The sequence below is a fragment of the Asterias rubens genome, chromosome 10 (genome assembly GCF_902459465.1).
Source record: "Asterias rubens chromosome 10, eAstRub1.3, whole genome shotgun sequence".
Classification (NCBI taxonomy): Eukaryota; Metazoa; Echinodermata; class Asteroidea; order Forcipulatida; family Asteriidae; genus Asterias; species Asterias rubens.
In genome coordinates, this window is record NC_047071.1 from 14,806,312 (window position 1) to 14,832,037 (window position 25,726).

At 38.8% G+C, this 25,726-nt stretch overlaps 1 protein-coding gene across 1 annotated transcript; it reads left to right on the top strand.

Annotated features, from left to right (window-relative positions):
* The first annotated feature begins 1,463 nt into the window (after positions 1-1,463).
* On the top strand, positions 1,464-25,043 carry LOC117296124 (dual specificity mitogen-activated protein kinase kinase 1-like). The gene is made up of 11 exons (XM_033778998.1): positions 1,464-1,913; positions 2,713-2,950; positions 4,169-4,315; positions 10,717-10,800; positions 11,056-11,107; positions 20,714-20,838; positions 21,834-22,029; positions 22,643-22,704; positions 23,164-23,225; positions 24,101-24,146; positions 24,683-25,043. Exons 1-11 carry the CDS (start codon positions 1,837-1,839, stop codon positions 24,800-24,802), a joined length of 1,209 nt encoding a protein of 402 aa, XP_033634889.1. The 5' UTR covers positions 1,464-1,836; the 3' UTR covers positions 24,803-25,043.
* The last annotated feature ends 683 nt before the right edge of the window (positions 25,044-25,726 follow it).

The window sequence follows — 25,726 nt, forward strand, 5'->3', positions numbered from 1 at the left end:
GGTAAAAATTCATAAAATCTTCGTCAGCTATATCGTGAATTCATAGAGCAAGGACCAGTCCTTGCTCTAGTTAATTTGAGTTGTGATAATCTTATTCTGTTGCCATAGCGTGGTAAATCCTGGAAAAGAAAACCGTTGACTTCTTCAAACAAAAAAAACGTCCCGTAAAAAAGCGGCCCACAAAAAGAAAAGTATAAGCAGCTCAGCTGAGCGGCGGGCGGCGAATAACCTAAACAATACTTGATCACGTTGGACCTGTCTTTTACAAATATAATAGGTTAAATAGCAATAGGAGACTTTCCAACGCTAGGCGGCAGCAGACATACCGGGTAAATTTCCATTGTTTACGTAGTTCTGAACATGCGCATAATTCTGAGAACAATGGATTTACCCGGTAAGTCTGCTGCCCTCTATCGTCCCAGAAAGTCTCCCATTAATGAATTACAGATGTAACATTTGAGTCAAGTGAGACATATTCACTGATTCAGGGAGGAACAAACAATGAATCCACAACAAACAGTGACGGCTGACAACGAGCATGCGCGAGCCGATATAAATTTAACAGGCTAAATAGCCAGCAATTACAGAATTACAGATGTAACATTTTTTTTCTGGGGGCGACATTGGCTGGGATGGGGGCGACATTGTCAAGGGGCGACTTTGCTAGGGGCGACATTGTTTGGGGGCGACATTGTCAGGGGGCGACTTTTTAAAAGGGGCGACTTTGTTTAGGGGGTAACTTTGTAAGGGGGTGACTTTGTAAGGGGGTGACTTTGTAAGGGGGTGTCTCAGTGCCAGGGGCGACTTTGTAAGGGGTGACTTTGTAAAGGGGTGACTTTGTAAGGGGGTGACTTTTTAAAAGGGGCGACTTTGTTTAGGGGGTAACTTTGTAAGGGGGTGACTTTGTAAGGGGGTGACTTTGTAAGGGGGTGTCTCAGTGCCAGGGGCGACTTTGTAAGGGGCGACTTTGTAAGGGGTGACTTTGTAAAGGGATGACTTTGTAAGGGGGTGACTCTGTCGGGGGGGGCGATTTTTTCAGGGGTGACTATGTAAGGGGTGAGTTTGTTAGGGGTGACTTTGTAAGGGTGTGACTTTGTAAAGGGGTGACTTTGTAAGGAGTGATAATTTGTATGGGATGGGGTGACTTTTTACAAAAACTCCACGGCTTTGGCTTTGGATTCGGCAGCACGCTCCTATCCCTTGTCTGAAGCCCTGAGCGTGTATACGCAAATCACACGCAATATTGTCAAAACTAGCCCGAGCCGAATCCAAAGCCGAAACCGTGGTTTCGAAAAGGGCCTATGTGAAACAAGTGGAAGATTGTAAAGGGTAGAGGGCGCACTTATCAAAACTCGGCCGAACTCGGTCAAAAAACGAAACAAAACCGCAGGCTTCCAAATTAACGCATCGCCTTCACTAGCATAGCATGCGGGGAACCAGTTAGTAAATTATTATGGGCTATGTTTTTTTTTAGTTGTGTTTTCATTTACTTCCAATTCTCACTTCTGCTGTTCGGTCGGTGTCGAGCCAGATTCGTGGACCTATTGCAAGCAGAACTTCTAAAAGAACGCTGCATGTAAATACAGCGAAAGTCAGCAACTTAAGGCCTCAATTAATTGACAACTAAATGGGGGAGAAACGACTGGAAGAATAAACTGTTGGAAAGGAAAGCTGGTAGTGGTAGTTCAGTTTACCGTCTAAAAGCAGTGACCACTGGACCAACGCACCCGAACACACGGACGGGATAGCTACCCCACTGTGGCTGGCTGGCTGGCTGGCTGCACGCTCAGTTTGTGTTGTTGACGGACACCCATAATCAAAATATAACTGTCAAAGATGGCCGCCTCAAAGAAGAACATTAAAAATCTGACACTTTCTGTCAGAACGGATGACTCTGCTCCGGCAAATGCAGTGTAAGAATGACATAATTTCATTGTGCTTAATTTTCAATTGTGTCATTAATTTGTAACTTGTTGAGAGAGATGAGATGTCATTTTTGTTTTTGCATTATTATCTTAATTTAAAGTAACATTAAATTTCAATGGGTTGCTGAGTGTTGACAAGGCAATGGCATTAACAAGCAACATCGCCAAGTCCTTAAGTAAGTATAAAATAGGCAGTGTTTGTCAGATAATCAGCAGGAGAGGTGTCTGTGCATATTTTAACCACACTCTCCTGTTATTTTTTACTTTGAACTCTGCAGTTTATCTTAAAACAAAATGTGAAAAAGTTAAAGGAAACGCGTCCGTATGGCGCCACCACTTTTACATTCAGTATGAAATAATATAGTATCTAATTTACCTCAATGAGATATCCCTTTTTGTAAAAATGAGTGAAAAAGTGGTGGCGCCATACGGAAAGTTATCCTTGTTGAAATGTGTTGACAAATACAATTAATTAATTTTGATTGGAGCGTACCTACAGTCTACACCATGCACTGTCCTTTTTCCCAGATTGACCACCTCCTGGCAAATATTGTTTGAACATTGTTTCTATTTCTACCTCCATGGTTTAACAGAACCACCTTTTGCTTCTTATTGTATTTTACTCTGTTGTTTTTGTGTATACAAGTGGTTTTTTTATATGTTTATAATTAGTTTAACATTCTCAATGTTGTCGTTTGGCCAACTGATAAATATAAAAATAAACAGATGCACATTCCACCTCCTACACTGTGTCTTTTTAATCAAATTAGTCCACTCTTTCCCATAGCAATAATTCCAGTGCCTCAATGGAGGCGATCAACAAAAAGCTAGCAGACGTTCAGCTCCACGTAGACAAGACGCAGCTTGAACGTCTCAAGGTGTTCCTGACAATGAAAGAGAAGGTGCTGGCCATCGGGGAACTCAACGGGGACGACTTTGAGAAGCTAGAGGAGCTAGGGGCGGGAAACGGAGGCGTGGTCACCAAGGTGCTACACAAACCTAGTAACCTTACTATGGCAAGAAAGGTGAGGCTGAGATTTGAATCTAAGGCGGTTTGGTTGTAGGCCATGCAAAGGGTACCACAGCAAAGGTAGACATCTAGCCCACAGGGTACTCCTAGAACTATTTCGGTTTCGTCCAGCTATCGTGTACAAAAACATATGGACACGCATCTGGGAACCAGACGTCTGATTCCTAGACGCGTGTCCATATGTTTTGAACACAAAGCATGGATCAGGTGTTTTTTTTTATTCTAGGACGAACGTGTGCAGATAATTCTCCACATTTGTACTGGGAAAAAAATAATAATATGCACACGCTCGTCACGCGTCGTGACTTCGCAATGCGTTCGGCAGAGTTTGGGGACAATCAGCATTTGTAGTGAAGTGGTAAAACGGAGTAGTTGGGGACTGAATTACGGTAAGAATTTATAATTTTAAACAATTTTTTAGATTGCGGAGTGGGTTCTATGGTCGCCCCCTTCGGACATTGAGATATCAAAGGACACATAGAGCCTAATTTTGGCGAGATTAAAATAAAAAAAAAAGAGATGTTTGTGATTCCAAAATTCATTGAACACTGATTGAACCATCATCGTTTAACGCGTGAGAGATATAAACCTATGAGGTTACGGGAGATGATAGCCGGACGAAACCGAAATAGTTCTAGGAGTACCCAGGGGGTAGCCTCCGTTTACACCATAGAAATACCTAAAATGGATGGTCACTACCATGTGTGGGATGGCGTGGACCCATCTTCGAAAAAGCTATTGATCAGAAAATACTGCATAGAATTTCTTTGCTAAGCAAAAACTGAGTGGGCACGGCCAGTTGCAACAATGTAATCTTTATAGAATTTTGGCTGGTAACCAGTTTCTGTGCTTAGGGAATTTTTATGCTAATACAGGCCCAGCTCTGGATACCTGCAGAACGAAGCAGGGTCTGTCATCTCCAGGCCGGTTACTTAACAGAGGCAACGAAGGCGATAGCCTCCATAACCCCTTGTCATTGCCTTCGTGCCCTTGAAATGATCTGCAGTAGAAATTTACAACTTCCTCATAGGGTGCCCTTTACCATAGAGAAAACGCCTTGTAGCCCTTCCCCTTTCAAAAACAAAGCGTACAACATCTCCAACTTTTGCAGGTAATGGGCAGTTCTTGCATGTTGGAGGGTAGGATTTCTGTTCAGGGTTACAGCCATTAGTCTGGGTGCTTAATCCGTTATATCTTGCTTGGATATCCACAGCTTATTCGTCTGGAAATCAAACCAGCCATTAGGAACCAGATCATCAGAGAGTTGAAGGTGTTACATGACTGCAACTCTCCGTACATCGTTGGCTTCTATGGGGCCTTCTACAGTGATGGAGAAATCAACATCTGTATGGAGCACATGGTAAGGCTCTCAACTTTGTCTCTGAAAATTACCACGATACTGGGTATACTTTTTGAGTACAGACAGTTATAAACAAAATTGTCGAACAAATACTCGGTACTTTCCCAGAGTTCTGTGAAAAGATCACAGGCAACCCTTGCAATTTTAGAGCAGTGTCGCATCCCACCAGAGCAATATGCCTGTGATTTGCTCACAGAACTCAGGGAAACTACTGAGTATACAGTGCTACATCGGTATAAGGGTAAATTCAAAGTTAATATTCTTTATCCCCAGATACAAATTTATCATCTATTGACATAAATAAGAAGGAATTATTGTCTATTCATCATTGAACAAGCGATTCAATTGATTGTCAGTCGCAATTGATAGAAATCGCAATGAATTGCAATACAAAGGTCAACAACTTCATTTCTTCATTTTAGGTTTCTTGTATTAATAATGAAACATGCTTCCTTTTAGTCTTATATAAAAAAGTTTAAAATACTAATTCAATGGTGTGTGTACATGTTCTTTGCACAAGTTGCAGTTTTCTCTTGTTTGCAACAACAAACTAAATCAAAATATCTAAATTGATAAAACACTCCATTTTATGGATATTTTACCATAACCCATCTCGAATTAATTCATAAACATCCTTGAGAAACCATAGTAAATCTCACTCCAGTCTTTCAGGCTCCCCAGAGCCACTTCTTTAAGTGGCCCCATCATCCCAGGAACTGTTTTTGAAAATTCCAAAAGATCATACGAAGATGAAACGACAAAAGCAGATTGCCGTTCTTCGCTTCGATTGCGTCTCTGATGGTTGCACGGTACACAAATAGAATAGAAATTCAGATTGGTGTGTGGTGCTTCCCCAGTGTACAAAAAGCTCCGATCATGGCAGTTGAATTTTGTCATTTTCTCTAAGGGCGTCCCAACTCACCTAAAGTGCTCTGTTGTACATGTTAGAGCTCTGAAAGGTAGTCAATATGTACAAGTTTTTGTATTCTAACCTTTTTAATTTTGGTCTAGTGTTTACTGCTTGTGTTCTGACAAAAATTGTCTGCTCAGATTTTAGGAATTTGTGTTATTCAGATTATTTTGCTAAAAGGAAATGTTTAATGCCCTCATTTTGCTTGCAGCTTGAAAAGCAGAAATTCATCCTACTTAAAGTCTGTTTTCCATACTTTTTGGCTCGGTGAAAGAATCTGAAAAATTGTTATTAATAAGGACTGAAAAGTATATCACAGCATACAACATAATGTATGTAGGTAAGCTCTTGTAAATATCATGCTTGGCAAGCTGGGGTGGTTCCCTGTAGGGTCACTGTACATGTGTGCAAACTAAAACAAAAGCTGGTATTAAAGACACTGGACACTATTGGTAATTGTCAAAGACCAGCCTTCTCTTGGTGTATCTCAACATGTGCATAAAATAACAAACCTGTGAAATTTGAGCTCAATTGCTAGTTGAAAAAGGCGAGATAATAATGAAAGAAAAAACACCCTTATGACACACATTTTTGTGCTTTCAGATGCTTGATTTCGAGACCTAAAAATCTAATTCTGAGGTCTCAAAATCAAAGTCGTAGAAAATGACTTCTTTCTCGAAAACTACGTCACTTCAGAGGGAGCCGTTTCTCACAATGTTTTATACTATCAACCTCTCCCCATTACTCGTTACCAAATAAGGTTTTGTGCTAATGATTATTTTGAGTAATTACCAATAGTGTCCACTGCGCTTTCAATATTCCTAATTTTTCAAAAGAACAAATATCGTGCCTGAAAAGCTTGGGTGTTTCCCTGTAGGTTCAGCTGTCAATGTAAAACAAAATTCATAAATTTTACTTTTGTACTTAAAGGCAGTGGACACTATTGGTAATTACTCAAAATAATTATTAGCATAAAACCTTTCTAAATTCTTGGTGACAAGTAATGGGGGAGAGGTTGGTGGTATAAAAAAATGTGAGAAACAGCTCCCTCTGAAGTGCCATAGTTTTGGAGAAAGAAGTAATTTTCCACGAATTTGATTTCGAGACCTCAAGTTTAGAACTTGAGGTCTCGTAATCAACCATCTAAACGCACACAACTTCGTGTGACAAGGGTGTTTTCTTCTTTCATTATTATCACGCAACTTTGATGACCGATTGAGCTCAAATTTTCACAGGTTTGTTATTTTATACATATGTTGAGATACACCAACTGTGAAGGCTGGTCTTTGATAATTACCAATAGTGTCCACTGCCTTTATAACAAAGGCTGGTATTTAAACTCCGTTCGTAACTAGACATTCACAATGCAAGAAAATTAAACAACTTAATCCATTAAACCCTGTCACTGTGAATGACATCACGTAGCCTCTCAAGAATAATTTGCATATTAATTAGCATACAGCTTGAACCACAAATGAACCACCCTGTCTATTCCTGTCTCCGACTGCTGTTCAATCAATATCTGTTTCTGTCCGACTGGACCGTGGTATACGTACACTTGATATTGTATTGATCAGAGCATTGGGTGACACCTGTGCCATGTTAAAACCTTCAAACACAAAACTCATAATAAGCATAGAGTTTTCACCTTCACAGTTGTTCGCTGACAGCATTACAGTGGTTCGCTGGACAATGCCAGTTAAAGGCAGTGGACACTATTGGTCAAAATAATTATTAGCACAAAACCTTACTTGGTAACGAGTAATGGGGAGAGGTTGATAGTAAAAATATTGTGAGAAACGGCTCCCTCTGAAATGACGTAGTTTTCGAGAAAGAAGTAATTTTCTCAGATTTAGAATTTGAGGTCTCCAATTCAAGCATCTGTAAGCACACAACTTCGTGTGACAGGGTACTTTTTTTCTTTCATTCTTCGACGACCAATTGAGCTCAAATTTTCACAGATTTGTTATTTTGTGCATATATGTTGAGATACACCAAGTGAGAAGACTGGTCTTTGACAATTACCAATAGTGTCCAGGGTCTTTAAAACACCAGACGACCCATCAAAATTTACTCCCAAGTCAGGTCTGTACATCTGTGTATGCTTTGTTTTTGAAAGGGCAAGGTAACCAAGGCATTACCTCCTTGGTAAAAAGGGCACCCTATGAGGAAATTGTTAATGTCAAATGGGCATAAGGGCAATGACCAAAGGGCATGGAGGTTGCTATGAAGTTCTTGTATCAGGCCTCGTGGTCCAGTTGGTTGGTACGATGTTGAAAAGCTTCCCTAATTCTTTTAAACAAAAGACGGACTAACTAGTGACTAATATTAATAAGAGCTGACATGGACTAGTAAAATTACAACCTAATTAGTCATTAGTCCTACTGGCCGGTCACTGAAAGGTTAAGGGCAAACCCTGGCTAAATATGTACTTAAAACTAATGACGACCAGTAAAAGTTAACTGCTCCCTCAGGCTGAATTCTTTGTCAGTGTGCAAACCTCTGTTTCACCAAAACGTTCATATTGTTTCAAAATTCAAGGCATTTAAATTTAAAATAAAATGTTTTGAAGAAATCTTAAGACATGGACGAGTGAAAAATGTAACAGACCAGTCACAAGGTTAACAATGGACTCTTGAAACTGTTGACGGACTATTGAAAATGCTGAGGGACAAGTGAAAAGGTTAATGGACTTCAAATGAGAAGGTTAAAGGGCTCGTTGAAAAATAAATGGACCAGTGGAAATGAATAGTGAAATGCCTTGCTATCTCACCCAACTATTTTTAATTAAGTGAAAATCATTTTAAATGCAAACAAAAATTGATGGTCTGACGTTTAAACCATAGCAGAGCATTTCTCCAAGGCTACATCATGGTATGATTCAAACCCTGAAATATGTATGTTGCCAGTCAGGGTAACTTGAATGGGTTTATAGCACGTTTTGTTCTAGATTAAAAGGTTGCGTTCAGGTACTTAACAGTACATGTAGCTTCAAATGTTCAATGTACATGTACCACCAGTACATCTTCGTGGAGAGTTGGGTTACTTGTAATGTTACGCAATGGCCTTCGTGACAGGCCCAAATTTCATAGAGCTGCGCAAACGGAGAATTTGGCTCAACAAATTTCTGTTTAGCAATTATGAGGAGTTTACCAGTCCAAAACGTTACATTTGACATGAATGTCAGTTTGCCCGGTTACCTTATTTGGGCGAACACAATTTTTATAATTTGCTTTAAAGTTACATTTGTGCTTTTAAATAAAAGCAGCGCTGTGAAATTTTTCCCAGGGCTTGACTTATGAGTGTTAAAGGCATCAGGTAATTGCCGATGGCGATTATCAAATTTTTGAGTGTTATTTTGTTGTGGAACCAGTGAATCCTGTGTTAGCACAACAAATATTGCTTAGCAGGTCACAAGCCAACCAAGACCTTTATCACGCTGTCACCATCTTGGGCATGTTCCCTGTTTCCAATACAATAATGAATGCTAACATTCATTGCGCAAACATGGCATGGCACCAGACTATTATTACTACCAGCCTCAGTTTGGTTACAATGAGTTGGAATGGAGTAAAATGAAGATGGCCACACCATAGGTCTATACCATGGAATGTAGACTGTTTGTGACTGGTTCCCTGCGAATTTTGTCTGATGGAGTAGTTGGAATAAAATGCTGCATCGATAAAACATGCCAAGCACTGACAGGGCTTGAAATTGACACTGGACTGTGTATAGGCTCGAGGCCAGTGTTTTTGTAGCATTCGACAAAAGAACTTAACAACAACAAGTCTTGTAATTTTGAATTATTGAGTAGCAAGTTAGCAATGCGTTTTTAGTAGCTACAAGCAACCTATGGAACAATTGGCAAGTGCTACATGTATGCAAATCATTCACTGACATGCATTACATCCACAAACTGTTAAACCTGCAGACAATTAGTTGTGCACACATATTGCACAAAAATAATCTGGATGCTTTTAAATGGTTAGTGCATTAATTATCAGGCAAGCTTCATGTACATGTACAGTACGAATATATGCTCTAACATTACATGACCTTGTAGTGATGCCCAATGATTAAAAAAAAAAAAAATTGTTTTCCATGGAAGATTTTTGCTCAGGATGGACATGTAGGTGATGCCAAAGACCTTTTACAACCTTTGATTTTCATTTGTGTTTCAAGGATGTTTACTATTTTACAGCTGGTGCATTGTGTACTTTTTTTTTTTTTAAATGTACAAAATACACGATACCCCTTGTGTATTGTAGCTCTTTAAGCTACTGGTAGTGTTTTATACACACTGCTTATAGGCCAGCATAAATGTGTTGCTTTCATTTCCACCTATATTTACCCTTTAACTGTAAACAATAAATAGGACCTGGGAAATTCTTTGGACCTGGCGGAAATCAAGGGTTTGATTTTGTTAATGGGGCCAGATTACCAGGTTGCTATTTTGCATACCAGTGTCATAATTACGACCTGGTAGAAAGTGGGTGACGATAAAAAAAATCAGTAAATTTATGAATTTAGGTAGGTTTTTCTGGACATTTTTGTTTTGCAATAATGCAGCAATTTAACTTTCTTATGAAAGCGATTATTATCTCTTTCTTTGAAAAATTTAACAACATTTCGGCATGTGAATTTACATTATTGTTTTAGTAAAAATTTGTGGTGGCCATGGGAATTGAGCATTTAATTGAGAAGGGTAGGTTGTTGTAAATACATAATTGTTAGTCCTTTCACCTATTTTAGGTTTAATTATAATTATAAAATGATTTTAATTTATTGTCAACTCAATTGAAAACGACATCCCTGAGGGAAAGCCTGTATTATTTGTTGTTTGTATTTTCCCCAGGGATTGTGACTGCAGCATTCTAGGTGCATACACTTCCCAATGAAAAAACCCCATAAATACCCCCCCCCCCCAAAAAAAAAAAAAAAAAAAATTAAAAAATTGCTGTCAAGCAGGCTATAGATGGTTTCTGTGCTCTGGGTCCAATATCTTCTGCTTAAAGGCAGTGGACACTATTGGTTATTACTCAAGATAATGTTTAGCATAAAACCTCACTTGGTACTGAGTAATGGGGAGAGGTTGATAGTATAAAACATTGTGAGAAACGGCCCCCTCTGAAGTGACGTAGTTTTTGTTATGTGACAAGGTTTTGTTGTCTTTCATTATTATCTCGCAACTTCAACGACCAATTGAGCTCAAATTTGTTATTTTATGCATATTTTGAGATACACCAAGTGAAGACTGGTCTATGACAATAACCAATAGTTTCAAGTGCCTTTAAGCAGCTCTATGAAATTGGACCTTGGTCTTGGTGCCCCTTCAATACATAATATTCCAACATACGTTTTAGTGCCCCCCCCCCCCCCCACAAAATGTCATAGTATCTGCACTTCTACTTGCAAACTACATGTACCAAACTGCAGGCCATGCTTACATGTATAATCATGACAATTTTCCCTTTCTTTTTCATTTTGACAGGATGGAGGTTCATTGGATTTGGTGATGAAAAGAGCTGAAAAGGGAAGAATACCTGAAAACATCCTGGGCAAAGTCACAGTTGCAGTAAGTAAAACTTTGTAGTCAGTTCCTCCACGGTTCCTTTTCAATGGAATATGCCAGTTACATTAAAGCATGTGTACAGACACTGGTTGGCATACGCCGTAGAGATGTGCACTAAGCCTCTGCACAAATGCGTCTGCGACATGCAACCATCAATCCCATACAAAAAAGGCGCTAAGTTCCTTCGTTTCGCAGTGTTTGTAAAAAATGTATGATTGAATGAATGTAGTCTTCCTTTTTCTTCTGATGCACATTTAGGTTCTGAGAGGGCTGAGTTATCTAAGAGAAACACATGAAATCATGCACAGAGGTAAGCTGCTCTCATCCCTTTATTTATTGTGGCTGTTCTACGTTTCAGGGTTTCCCCAAGCGTACGCAGATCAGGGCTCAATTTCATGGCTATAGGCTAAGCTTACCAACGAATTCTGCGCTTCTTACAATCGCTGTTCTCTGCTTATGTGCAAGCGCCAAATTTCTGCGCTAGCTGTTTAAGCGTAGAATATCTAGTAACGTGGAGTACGCATGGGCACAAGCCAAAATTACCTGCTAACCCGTGAAATACCCTAGACATGAGCGTAATTCCTTGCTTTTGCAAGCGCCAAATCTTAGCTTACGTAACAGAAACAAGTGTTCTTTTTATAATTTTTTTTAAATAAGTATCAGTCTTACAAGCATGTACATGACTTATGCTGTTAAAAGAAAAGTAATATTCTTCTAACTTAACTCAAATTCTGAAATACGATTTTGTCTTTCTCCTGGTAACAATCTACAAAATTCCAATAAGATAGCCTGAATAAAAGTATAAAACAGCTAGATACATGTACATGTAGTTTAGACATTGTACATGACAGAAAGTTCCTCTTTTTTTTTCCAGCGCTAAATATCATTCAAAATAAACCAGGTGTAATGGAGGCTAATTGTACAGAAACTCCTGACAAAACAACAACAATTTTTTTGTTTTTAATGTTTGCATCAGGGATAAAGATCATAATGTTGTTATTACCCTTACACCAATGTGTAGTAAGCACTGTTTATTCAGTACTTTCCCAAGTTCTTTGAAAAAAGTCTGCATGGAGTTTATTGTTTTTTACCTTGACAAGACAACGGGGTCTAATAAAGGTTGATAGTGTGTTTATTGAAAAGTTAGAGGATAGGATTTAATTTACTCTAACAAAAACTAATGATGCACTTCCCTTAATTAGTTCAGTCTTTCTAATGAACTACATTTACTTTACCAACACACACAGTACATAACAACCTTGTTCTAATTGAGGCGTCCTGTTTAAATTGACCATCTTGATTCACACTTGCTTGTCAATGGGCTAGCTCGGTTGGCTAGTGGCTAAGACATGTGAGACATCTGCTCAAGAATACAGGGGTCATGGTTCGAATCCCAACCGAGTAGTATTCTTCTGTGTTTTTTGGTCTCCATTTGGCTGTGCTGATTTAACAGGGGAAATAATCATAAACTTAAAAATAAAAAATAATAAAAAATAATACAAAATAATACAAAATAATAAAAAATAATAAAAAATAATAAAAAATAATGCAGTGTCTTTCCCATAAGCCTCTTTGAGATATGGTGGCCACTATGTAGGAGTGCACTGTTTAGTTTGTCAAGTTTACCCAAACCAAATTGTGTCACATGTCTACCGTATATCAAAATGGCTTATGGCAAGTATCATACCTCAATTTAGAGATTTTTTTAGATTCAGCTTTTTTAAAGTCGCTCAATTGAGTTACGATAAATTTTTGTTTTTGAAGAGTTCAATTGCTTAAAAACTCTGCAGGTTTCTAAAAAACAAATAGTTAACTAGTGGATTTGTGGAATTTTTTAATTCCGTAAGGTACAAGTAGGATGTCTGATGAAACTTACAGTTGTACATAAAGACCTCACTATTATCTTCACCTTGACTCTCTGTTGCACACAAACAAAGAACACATCTCAACCATTTTCAACCTCCTGTCAACATTTTGAACTTAAATGTTTCAGGGATCATCCCTAATCCCTAGCCCATGTAGATAATCCAACACTAATCTGATTTGCCCGGGAGATTTGATTACTTAGTTTTCCTTGAGTCGGTTCACAGAGAGATAGGAAGACTCTCCAGACGAGGCCTGGTTTGACATTTGTACGTAAGACGTGCACTGAGAAGTTAAAAATATAGACATCATTTGACTCACAGTGTAGAATACTGGCCTTGCACAATTACCAAAGGTGTCCTGAACCGATTTCACAAAACACTAGGAAGGATGGGTTCAATGTGTCTTAACGTCTATGGATGGGTTTAATGCGTTCTACAGATATGGATACGGAACTGAACTAGTCTTAAATCCTAAGATTTATGCTAAGTTAGGAAGAGTTTGGTGAAATCAACGGCAGTGACTTTAAGAATCTCAGTTACCTTCATAGACTAAGTGGAGATGACCACCATTTTGTCAGGACTTTTAATTTCGATACAATCACACTGGCAAATTTGTTCAGCAAAAGTCATTCATTGTCACCAATTTCACCCTTCTCTACATTCTAGAATCGTTGTTGATCTTAAATTCCCCAAAATGTCAAAACAAACTCATCAACGCTATCTCTGTTGATTTTTTTTAATTTCTAATAATAAGGCCTCTTTGAAGTATCTTCTTTGCTGTTGATTTCTTCACTGTACTGACAGCCACGATGTCTGTATTAAATTGAACAGAGTGTAATTGCATTCTGCATTGACGTCAGTGAATTCTGTCGTTACACTATAAAGTACTGGTGCCTGAGAGAGTTAGCATGATTTAGCGTCGCCGGCTGCATAAAGAGCAGTCGTCATGGAAAAGAAAAAAGATATCAAGCCATTGAATCTTTTATGAAAGGCACTGGACACGCTTGGTAGTTATCAAAGACAAGTATTCTCACTTTGTGTATCCCAACATACACTGTACATTATGTACATGTACACATACATGTATGGGTCTTTCCATGAAGTTGCATAAAATAACAAAGCTGTGAAAATTTGGGCTCAATTGGTCATTGAAGAGAATAATGAAAGAAAAAACACCCTTGTTGCACAAGTTTGTGTGCGTTCAGATGCATTATAAAAGTCTTCAGGTTTGAAGTCTTTTATTACTTGACCTCTTTCTCAAAAACTATGTTACTTCAGAGGGGGCTGTTGCTCTCAATGTTTTATATTATATAACTGACATACAGATCCTTGTCATTTGATTGGTGGAACTTACTTCACGTGACATTCACTATTACTCCCATCCGCACCTGCGATCAAAAAGACCTATTCGCCCATGGGGAATAGCATTTCCCATTCAACAGTTAAGATCATCCTTGTTCCCAATGTTTTTTAGCAGTACAGCACTGCCGCGCCGCTGCTAAAACAAAGTAACACCTGTGCAAAAGGTTGTGACCCGATTTGTGCATTGCATTGTTGCCGCTATGCGCGCGGCACTATATGACTTTTGGTTGTCAGTAATTTGTGTGATATTTCATAATGTTATACTTTTTAAAATACATCAAATGACAAGGATCTATATGTCAGTTATATATAACAAATATTGAGTGGCTTTAATTCGTGGAATGGAAGAAATATTATTAAAATTTGGACCGTTCCATTTCACTCGGCTTCGCCTCGTGAAATGGAATGGTCCAAATTTTACCTTGCGATAATATTCCTCCCATTCCACTCTGAGCCACTCAATATTTGTATACTATCAACAGCTCTCCATTGCTTGTTACCAAGTAAGTTTTTATGCTATTTATTAGTTTGAGTTATTACCAATAGTGTCCAGTGCCTTTAACAGAATGGGAGGCAAAGTGGCTAGCTATAGTACCCTGATAATCCATCCTATTTACAGTGAATGTAAATATTATGTGTAATGATGTGTAATGCCAATTATTAGGAAAAGGCTTCTTGGAATCAGCAATGATAATTGATTGAACACCCCCAAGAGAGTATTCCCATCTGAAATATCATTTTGAAGACTAATGTGTGAAATGTGGAAATTTATTTGAGGAATAGAACATACGTGTCGGGCCTTTTATTTTTAGAAACCGTCCGTATGATTGAAGCACTGTATCGAAAATCACTCATTTTTTTATGACAAAGCCGTTGATTCAGCCTCGCTACCATTTGCAGCACGCCGTATCGATACCTCTCGTCACTAACCCCTTGTAGGGATGTACTGGGACAGCCCTGATACTTCGGCTTTTAAGGGGCACGGCAGTTTTGCCTTGACTTTTTGTAAAAATTTAGGGCACCAAGGCAATTTTCAAAAATTTGGAAGGGCATCACGGCAATCATAAAGTTGCGAAGGGCACGACGGCAGTTTGAAAAAAAACCTCCGAGTTGCCTATAAAAAATAGTTCTTCCAATTTTTCCATTTTCTAACTGTTACCCAATGAAAAAAGAAAGCATTCATCTAATTCAACAAAATAAAGAAAAACTACTTACAATACACAATTCCTAAATAATTTTTGTTTATACGTAATCCTACTATTATTGGTCATGCACGTTGTGTAGTTTTTTGTAGAGACGCTAAAATTCCCACGTAACTGCTCCATTTTGACACGATGTTGACAGAATAAATGCATGCGGTGCGCGACGACTATGCTGTACATGATGGTACATCACATGTACCAAGCATGGGGAAAACCACTATCCCAGCATGCAAAGGCACGTCGAGTCTTTTTCTCAAGGCGTTTAGCGTTGGTTCGCGTAATTTTACCACTAGAGGGCGTTTACTCTCACGCTATTCTTCTGTTCCGAAACGCCCTCTAGCGTTCGATGTTTCAAGTATTTTTTGTCGCACGCAAAGAACAACGACTAACGGGCCTGAAATCTGCTGTTGTGCCTTACGTGCGTGAAATTGGGGTATATTTCGTTGCGTGAAATTTACACAGACATCGGGACTTTTTGGCTTATTTTCGAACTTTGACAACGTTGAATATAATTTGTTTTCGGGAGGAAGGGCACGGCGGCAATGATGAGAAAAGGGACGGCAATCATTGCCGTGAAAAATTGTTTTTTTGAAGGGCATTGCGGCAATCGGCAGGGGCAACGACGGCAATTGCCGTCGTTGCCGTCGTGAAGTATCAGGGCTGCTGGGAAACAACGATGATTGGCTCAGAAAATTGGTTATGCATTAGATGTCAAGTGCGTGCGCGCATAGTTTTAAAGATATTTGTATGTTGATCACGAGCGTGTTTTTTAGGACAACACGTTAACAAAATAAAATAAAAAAAAACATTCATTAAGACGAAAGACATGCGTGCGCGCATAGAAAACATTGAATAATGAATATGTACTGTTATTTATGCCGCATTTAAATGTGCTAGCATAGAGCACATTTAAATTTGCCAATTCCAGGGGTTATGATCGAGCAAGGCATGCTGGGAAAAAATGGAGATCGATCACCCCTGGGAACGAGGTTGCCGTAGAGTCTGATAATTAAACATTTAACCTGAGTCCACTTTCATGGTGCTGCTGAAGGAGACATTTTTGCTTAACAATTTTCTGCTAAGCAAAATAAGCAGGATACCAGTCAAAGATGGTGCATGTGGTATTCGGTCTGTTCAGTTTATTAAGGTCACAAGATCTACGTATACCTTTAAATAACACCATTATTATTCATAGTTTGTAGCATCACAAGTTCCTCTATAAATAAACAAGGAGTTGTTACTTGATAATTAGCCTTTCATGCATGATTTATCAATTACTACAACCACAGACACCTAGGGATTGAGACATTAGACTGTTGATGCATATCCACTGTTAAAACCATGGAGGTAGAATTATACTTCCATGTGGTACAAACCAGTAATACAAAAGCGCATACTAGCCAATTAGAAAACACTTGAATGCTTGAGGGAACTAAAAAGTAGTACTGATTTTGAAGAATAGGCCCTAGAATTCAATTACTGCCACCACAGACGCCTAGTGATTAAGACATTAGACTGTTGATGCATATCCACAGTACAACCCAGCAATACAAAAGTGCATCTACACATGTAGCCGATAAGAAAACACTAATGAATGCTTGAGGGAACTAACAAAATAGTACTGATTTTGAAGAATAGGCCCTAGAATTCCTTTTCCTTGCAAAGCACATGGTGTCGTTCCTTACAGTTTTGCTGTCTTGTATAGCCCATCTGTGCATTTTCGCGGTCGTAACTAATAACTGTTTGGGTTGATATAAGAGATGTGCGTCGGGGATAAAGAATATTATTTTGGGTTTTTACCCATACACCAGTGTGTGTTAGCACTGTATACACAGTACTTTCCCAAGTCCTGTGAAAAAATATCACAGGCATGTTACTCAGGTGGGATTCGAACCCATGACCCTTGCAATTCTAGAGCAGTGTCTTACCAACTGGACTACCGAGGTTGCCCGGTAGCTGGAGGCAGTTCGAGGTTTGGGTTGAGTTGGCCATTGGTTAATCACTGGTTATGACAATTACGACAGCCAAAACGCACCCCATAATGTGCATGATCAGTGCTCAAAGGATGCTGCGTAAAATCCAAGTCCAAGTTTTGAACATGTCTGTTTTATCTGGAGTTCTCATTTTAGTTGAAAATGAGCAATTCTTTTACACACTTTTTGCTTTAAAGTTTACAGCAAAATGGGACAACCTGTAAAGCCTCACATGTATGTATGTACATGAACATATTTGGACATGTACAGTACATTACATATTGTACATACATGTACATGATCTACATGTATATTTACATGCACGTATACACCATGAATGTTTTGGAATTTCTTTTTACTTCACCGGACATTTAATATAGAAACCATCCTCCTAGCCCATTCATGGATTTAATAATGAAGACACATTCTATGCACTGTGTAGTATCTTCCTGTTTACCCCGTTCCTCAGTGTAAAAGGTTGGCCGTTGCCGGTGGATTTACTTACTATTCAGTCATGCCCTATCCGGATCAGTTACTCGTCTACACAGAGGCTGTATGGTGCATATCTAGTTACGCTCTTTCGTTTAGTCAGGATGTGGTTGCCGTGGTTGCCCTGGTTCCCTCACACCACCTGTATTCATTATTCTTTAAAAAAAACCATCGTAGATTGTGTCTCCTTGAGACAGTACTGGTATTCCCTTTTCTTAAAGGATTTGGGTACTTTTTAAACATGTCCATAGATTTACATTAAACGTACAGGGTTTGAAGATAATGTTAGTGGAAAGCTTCCCTTCAAATATTAGCCTACTTAAAATTAAAAATTATTTTCATGACATTGTTTTACTCATTTCCCAAAAACTACAGCACCTCGGCACGTTATATTTTCAGGGAAGCTTTCTTCTATCATTATCTTCAAACTGTGTAAGTTTAGTTTAAATCTGTGGACATTGTGTTTTTTGTCCTGACTCATACAAAAAGTACCACCCTTTGTATCTCAACCCTTTAAAGGCACTGGAGGCTTTTGGTAATTACTCAAAATAATTGTTAGCATAAACATTTACATGGACTGTCGAAACATGTAGTATAAAACATTGTGAGAAAAAATTCCCTCTGAAGTATCATAGTTTTTTAGAAAGAAGTAATTTATTTGAATTGAATAAGAAACCTCGAATTCAAGGCATCCCAAAGCACACAACTTATGCGACAAGGGTGTTTTTTCTTCCATTATTTTCTCGCAACTTCGACGACCAATTGAGTCCAAATTTTCACAGGTTTGTTATTGTGCATGTGTTGAGATACACCAAGTGAGAAGACTGGTCTTTGATAATTACCAATAGTGTCCAGTGCCTTTAACTAACTTCTGCTAAGCATCAACAAGGAGGGAAAAACAGTGTACCACTATTAGTCTAAGAGTGTATATTGTGTCATTGGCTCAATTTCATAAAGCTTGTAAACCCAAACTTGCTAAGCACAGAATAGTACTGCTTAGCAGAAACAGGTTACCAACCCAAATTACATTAAGCTTGCACTGTTGTTGCTGGTGCCTGACTCAATCTTTGGTAACGAGCAATGGAGAGCTGTTGATAGTGTAAAATGTTGTGAGAGACGGCTCCCCCTGAAGTAACTTGGAACTAAAATATTTAAATCTGATTAAACACTTCAGGACTAAAGGTTTTTGTAGGCATCTGAAAGCGCACAAATAAGTGTGCGATAAGAGTGTTTTTTTTTCTTCTTTCATTATTCTCTTGCAACTATGATGACAAAAAAATGGTCTTTGACCAATGTCAAAAGGTGTCCAGTGCCTGCTCCATGCTTTAAGACTTGCTCAAAGCTCTGTCTTGCTTCTGCCATGTACATTTATGTAGCATCCCTTTACTTAAGCCTTACCATAGTTAATGGTATGCACTATGATGAGTGTGGATGCAATTTGTATAGCCACTGCACTCGTTCATGCATTATATTGTGCATTTTATGACACCTAACCCCCAACAGTGCTGTCAAATGAAACCTGACAACATAATAAATGATACAGTGTGTTTGCTTTAGAGATTATAACATTAACGCTAAACATAATTTGCCTGTGATATTAACTACTCGCTAGCAGCGGGATATGTAAATTATGCCTCATGCCACTCAAACGTTTCTTGTTTTTTCTTTAAATCATGTGCATACTTTTGAAAGTGTATTGTAATTTTTATTTGCATTTTCAAATGATACAGTGTGTTTGCTTAGGGGATTATGACATTAACGGCAATCATACATTTTGTACATTAACTACACTACACTAACACGCCATGTGGATACGTAAATTATGCCTCATGCTGCACAAATGTTTCTTGTTTTTCTTAATCATGGATGTATTACTATTAAAGTGTGCCTGTTCATTTTTAAATGATACAGTGTGTTTGCTAAGGGGATAATACATTAACGAACGCCACAATATAATTTGCTTGTGATAATTGTACAGTTAACTACACTACACGTTGATACGTAAATTATGCCTCACGCCACACAAATGTTTCTTGTTTTTCTTAATCATGGGTAATATGGAAGTGTGTACTGTTATTTTCATTTTCATGTCCACCAATCTGACTCACTATATGGCCTACATTGTTTGTATTACATGTACGTATGCATTAGGCCGAGTAAAAAAAAGAAACTTGTTTAGCATCCCCGCCCGCTTCCTTTTTAGAGGACGCCTACTTTTTTATCTTATTGTTTATGCACTTTTTTATGCACTTAAAAAAAAAAAAAAAGTTATTTTAAACGATCTCAACTAAAACAATCGGAATGTCTTGTCTGAATGTCTTCACCAATGCGTCGTGATCGTTATCGTTTTCGTTATCGCTGCAGTGTGACTCGGCCTTTATGCTTAGATTTTTTTTCCCCTACCGAAGAAGCTCTATAAAACTGGAACAGTCATTTCATGAATGTACGCACATCATTAATTAGTACATGTACTGCTACAAAACCTTGAATCTCCTTTTTGCCATACTAGGGTTCGACATACATGTATTAATCAGTAGGCCTTCATGTATGTCTGTTAATTAATATAATGATAATGTTAGTTTTCATTATTTGAGAAACAGTAAGGGGTTATTCTGTTATTTATTCATACTGTCACAAGGATTTATAGTAGTAATACGGGGGACATAGCGCATAAGCCTAGCCTAATGCAGGAGCCTCTATTCGCGAGTCATAACATAAACAAGTAAATCATATGAAATATATAAATTATATATTTATAAAGCAGAAGTTACAAAAGTAAAGATTAAAACAAATCTGATTTAGTACATGTACCTGGAAAATGACAAAGGGTGTTTTTCACTTTGTTTTCCTCAAAAACTTGACAACATATGAAGCTGAAACTTCTACAGGTAAATTATATTACATGTACTTAACTCATTCACAGTGAGTTCGGATCGATGTCATGGCCAAAAAACTTGAACTACAATGTATCAAACCCTTTCATTTAAATAACCATCCATTCATTATATTTGTTCCCCCTATGCAGATGTGAAACCCTCCAACATTCTGGTGAACTCTAGGGGAGAAATCAAGATGTGTGACTTTGGAGTGAGTGGTCAGCTGATTGACTCGATGGCCAATTCATTCGTGGGGACTAGGTCGTACATGTCGGTAAGTTGAGTTACACGAGGGGCTGTTTATGGTTCCCAAAACGGTCTTAACTTGGCTGTTTCATCAAGGTTAATCAAGAAGGCATTTCTTTGGTTATTGACACTAAAATCTGGGCTTCAACTCAAGTATTTACATTCAGGCCTGGGGAGTACATGGGCGACATGGCTTCTATTGCCCTTGTCTTGGCCAAAACTAAAACCTGGAAAATCCACACCGTATGAAATCCAGACCTGCAAGAACAGAGAGGCCATGGGTTGTGTTGCCCGTCTTGCCATTGTTGCCCCTCAAAAACTACGGTTCTCCAGTTGAAGTGCCATATTTGCAAAATGAAAATAGCCTTCTCCTCTTAATGGTGAAACTCGAGGCCTGTGAACCCATTCTGAAGTGCAGATCAAGCTTCGTTTGAGTCCTGTTCAGCTGATTTTACAGAAATTATTGCAAAACTTTTACAACAATTGTTTTAATTTCTGCGGTCAATAGTGGGTACAATTTTGATCAATTCCAAATTTAATTGAATTAGCATTTTAACAAGGTTTCCAGAATAGAGTATGGTCAGGGCCCAATTTCATGGCTCTGCTTACCGCTGTATTCTGCGCTCACGATCACGATTCCCTGCTTACGTGCAAGCGCCAAATTTCTGCGCTAGCCTTGTAAGCCTAGAATGCCTAGTAACGTTGAGTACGCACGCGCAGAATCAAAAATTTGCCGCTAACCCGTGAAATACGCTTGCCGTAAGCACAGAACTCCCTGCTTCCGTAAGCGCCTATTCTGTGCTTGCGGTAAGCAGAGCCATGAAATTGGGCCCAGTTTGTAAACCTAATGCTAGCATTGAACGTACATGTTGTTAAAAATTCAACATGTTTTTAATAAAAAATTAAGTAGGGAAGCAGTACTACGCTTCTCCTGTGTTTTGTTTGTGGCTAGTAAGCAAGAATCCTCTATGCTTCAATAGCATGAATTTTTCTTATGAAGTATGATTTTTTTTTTTCCGACAGCCGGAAAGACTTCAAGGGATTCATTATTCAGTGCAATCGGATATTTGGAGCATGGGTTTGTCCATCGTTGAGATGTCCATCGGACGGTACCCGATCCCACCACCAGACGATAAGGAGATTTGTCAGATATTTGGTCTGCCGTACGACAGTTCAGCGCAGAAGTCCAGCAGCAAGCCTGTGGGCAGGCCCATCAGCAGTAAGTTTTTATCATCAGTAATAAGGTTGCGCAGATGTCCATGAATACATGTAATGTATGCCAAGGCTATCTTTGTGCGTCTACATGGGTCTACATGGCGCATAACTGCGGCATCTATGTTTTACATGCATGTTAATAACAGATACAGGAGTTCATACATGTTTGTTAACAAACGGATACCATTTTGAAAAGTTTAGTAGTATTTTTGTTCTAGATTTACCACATTACCCATGGTATTAGTTTTTAATGGTGTCATCTATATAGAAATGTGCTAGGCCTTTATAAGCAAATACAAATTGAAAAAATGCAGTGTAAATAGGTTCTATTTGGCCATGTTTGATTGAAAGCCTTTCACACACGTTTAATGTAATGTATACTCATTCCATGTTGGTCAAAACATAAACAGTGAAACAAAATTACTTCACATGTGTACAATAAAATTCCCCAACATAACCCTAACTGTTTCTGAGAAACCTCACTAATATTGTTTTTGTGTGCATTCATTTTGTGTAGAACAACAACGGACAAGTAATAATTCACTCCTAGTGGTTGGGCTGGCTATTTCAGTGCTGAAAGTCATCTCTATTTAATAATTGTCTTTCCTTTTGTGCAGCTTTTGGAGATGCTCCACGATCCATGGCCATCTTTGAACTTCTGGAGTGCATTGTAAATGAAGTAAGTGAAGTGAAAACTTTTACTCTGAATTTAAAACTAAGAGCATGTTCGACTACATGTAGCTTAACCGGGGTCGACCCTGGTGTACTCATCTAGGTGAGCCACTGGCATGAGCTAATCAAAAGCATTGACACCAATGCATCTTGGGACAGCCGACCGGAACTGTTTTCGTTGTGTGCATTATGCCTGAAACTATACGCGGATTCCGGTTTTTTTTGGGGGGGGGGGTTCAGTCCCTACCAGATACCCTACCCAGGTGGGTTTTCCATTGATTAGTTCTCTGGTGTTTTTTTCCCGCATCTAAGACCGAACCCTCCTTGTCTTCTCTCCATGGGGTTCTTGGGAAGCACAGTGACTAAGGTTTCTTTCTGAGAATCATACATGTAGGTTTCATAACCTGACAGTATAATTAAAAAGAAAATTAATCTCATCATTCTATATTCACTCTCTTCCTTGCAGCCACCACCTAAACTACCCGCGAAAGTGTTTTCGCCAGAATTTGTAGATTTTGTAAACAAATGGTAAGTCTTTGTGATTTCTTTTATCCATGGACAATATAGTTTGTTTTTACCCTTACACTTTCCCAAGTTCTGTGGAAAAAAATCCACAAATCTATGAAATGTTGTGTGTTTGTGTGAATGTATGTGGCACGATACTCAATGACAAGTGTCCATAGGTCATTAGACGTTCCTCACTACTCTACTGAAGGTCACGGGAACATCCAATCCAAAGGGCAAAGCAATTACAGTCAAGGACAGAGCTCACAGATCACCCAGGCTGTTGCTTTAAACCCATCAGTTGCAACGATCAATACAATTATACAAAGCAATTAGCAAGCACTAGCTTTGGCTGTTGACGAGAATCCACCAAAAACACTGTGATAAACTGTCCATCAGCAGGGCTAAGCATGAGTGACTAAGTGTCTTGTGTCATTTCACAATGACTAAAGAATAAGTATTGTTGTCTAGTTACTGAATCATAGTTTCTTGATTTGTGCAACTCATAATCAGAGAGGTTAAACCAATATTTGTATGAGAGAGATTGGTTGTTGATAGCTTGGCATTTATATCCCCTTGTCGAGTTCCCTTGATGGGACAGACAGCCAGACAGACTGATGAACTGTGACCAATGACAAGATTCTAGTTATCCTCAAGGCCGGTTTATATTAAAATCTTGACCCGTGACACAGTTTATAGTCATCGCTGAGGCCTAAAGACTTTGTCTTTTTTGATCGCGCGTCAAGATTTCAATCGCGCAACCGACTATAAACCGGCCATTATTATTTCATACTTTACCAGCAGAATTATCACTGGGAAATTTTAATGCAAAAAATAGTTAATGGCCTGGGAAATGTAATAACATAACCTGTCCCCTCTCATATTTTCTTCTTTAACAGCTTAATTAAGAATCCACAAGAAAGAGCAGAGCTCAGGAATCTTCTGGTAAGTTCATTTTTTAGTTCTTAGTTTTGAGAAACTTTTAGGCAGAATTTTTCTTTACCATTCCTCTCAAGTCAGTACACGATGTTGGGGACATCTGATGAAATGCAAACAAAATAGTTAGTGGCCTGCGGTTTCTCCATTTTTACCAGAATGCAGTTTTTTCTTTGCCCTAAAAAAGAAGAAGAAATTCCACTCCAAAACAAAGATATTGACAAAATAGGGAGATCGCCAATGTGCATGTAGGGCTAGAAAGCTCATTTGGTAGAAGAGCGGCATATTAATCCGGACGTTGTTGGTTCGGGTACTACTGTTCTTTTTTTTTGTTCAAGCCCAAATCATTTAAAATTTACTCAGTCAGTTTCGTTTGTGGTTTAAAATATTTGATAAATATTCAATTACATCTGGGATAAAGTTCCGAAGGGTCGGGATGGTATTCCTTATAACTGATAATCAGCCAAAGTTATTAACCTTCTTTTTTTACCCATACGTACAGACATCTCTTAAAATCTTTGCCCTCTTTCAATTCCTAAACCTAGATTCACCCCTTCACCAAGAAATCCGAGACGGAAGAGGTGGACATAGCCAGCTGGGTGTGTAAGACGATGGGTCTCAGGAAGCTCGGCACCACCCGTAAATCTGTGAACTCCACCCACTAGAGCCTCACCCTGTAACCAACCCAAAGAGACGTTGGGATGCTGCCTTGGGATTCAACTGCCCAAAGTGATACTACTGGGTTATTGCTAGAGTGGGTTTGTTCCGCAGGGCCCAATTTAATAGAGCTGCTTAGCAGAAAATACTGTCTCCAAGTTAGAAATTGTTTTCATTAAGCAGAAATGAGCAGGGTACCAGTCACAAATTGTACATGTGAACATGACTTGTAACCACCATAGAGTTATATATAAGAACTAGAGGGCGCACGAGTGATGCTTCGTGCACAAACGCCACGGGACCGCAAGATGACAAGCGCGTCATTCTGCACGCGCGTTGAATATGAAATACACGGTTGAGTTTGTTTTTATTGAACGCTCACGCGATGCTGTTTGTTCAACTTACAAAATGGTCGCATAAACACACGCTGTGAGATGCCAGTTTTGTCAACTTAGAAAATGGCCGCCCGCGCGCTTGCTGGAGCGCGTATATAGGCCAGTGCGCCCTCTAGTTCTTATATATAACTCTATGGTAACCACCCAGAGAGACGTTGGGATACCGCCTTGGGATTTTAACTTCCCTAAGTGACACCCAAGAGTTATTGCTAGAGTGGGTTTGTTTCTTAGGGCCCAATTTATTTTAGAGCTGCGTAGCAGAAAAACCGCTTCAACAAAATTTCAACTAAGCAGAAATGAGCGGGGTACCAGTCACACATTGTACACAGGGACATTGTAGTTGGGCTGGTAACCTTACTCTGGGAAGCATAATTTTGCTGTGCTTAGTTACTTTTTCGTGCTTAAAGCCATTGGACACGTTCGGTACAGAATTGTTTTTTTAAATTCACAGATTTACAAATAACTTACAGGGTTTACAGAAGGTAATGGTTAAAGACTTCTCTTGTATATTATTCCATGAAATGTTTTACTTTTTGA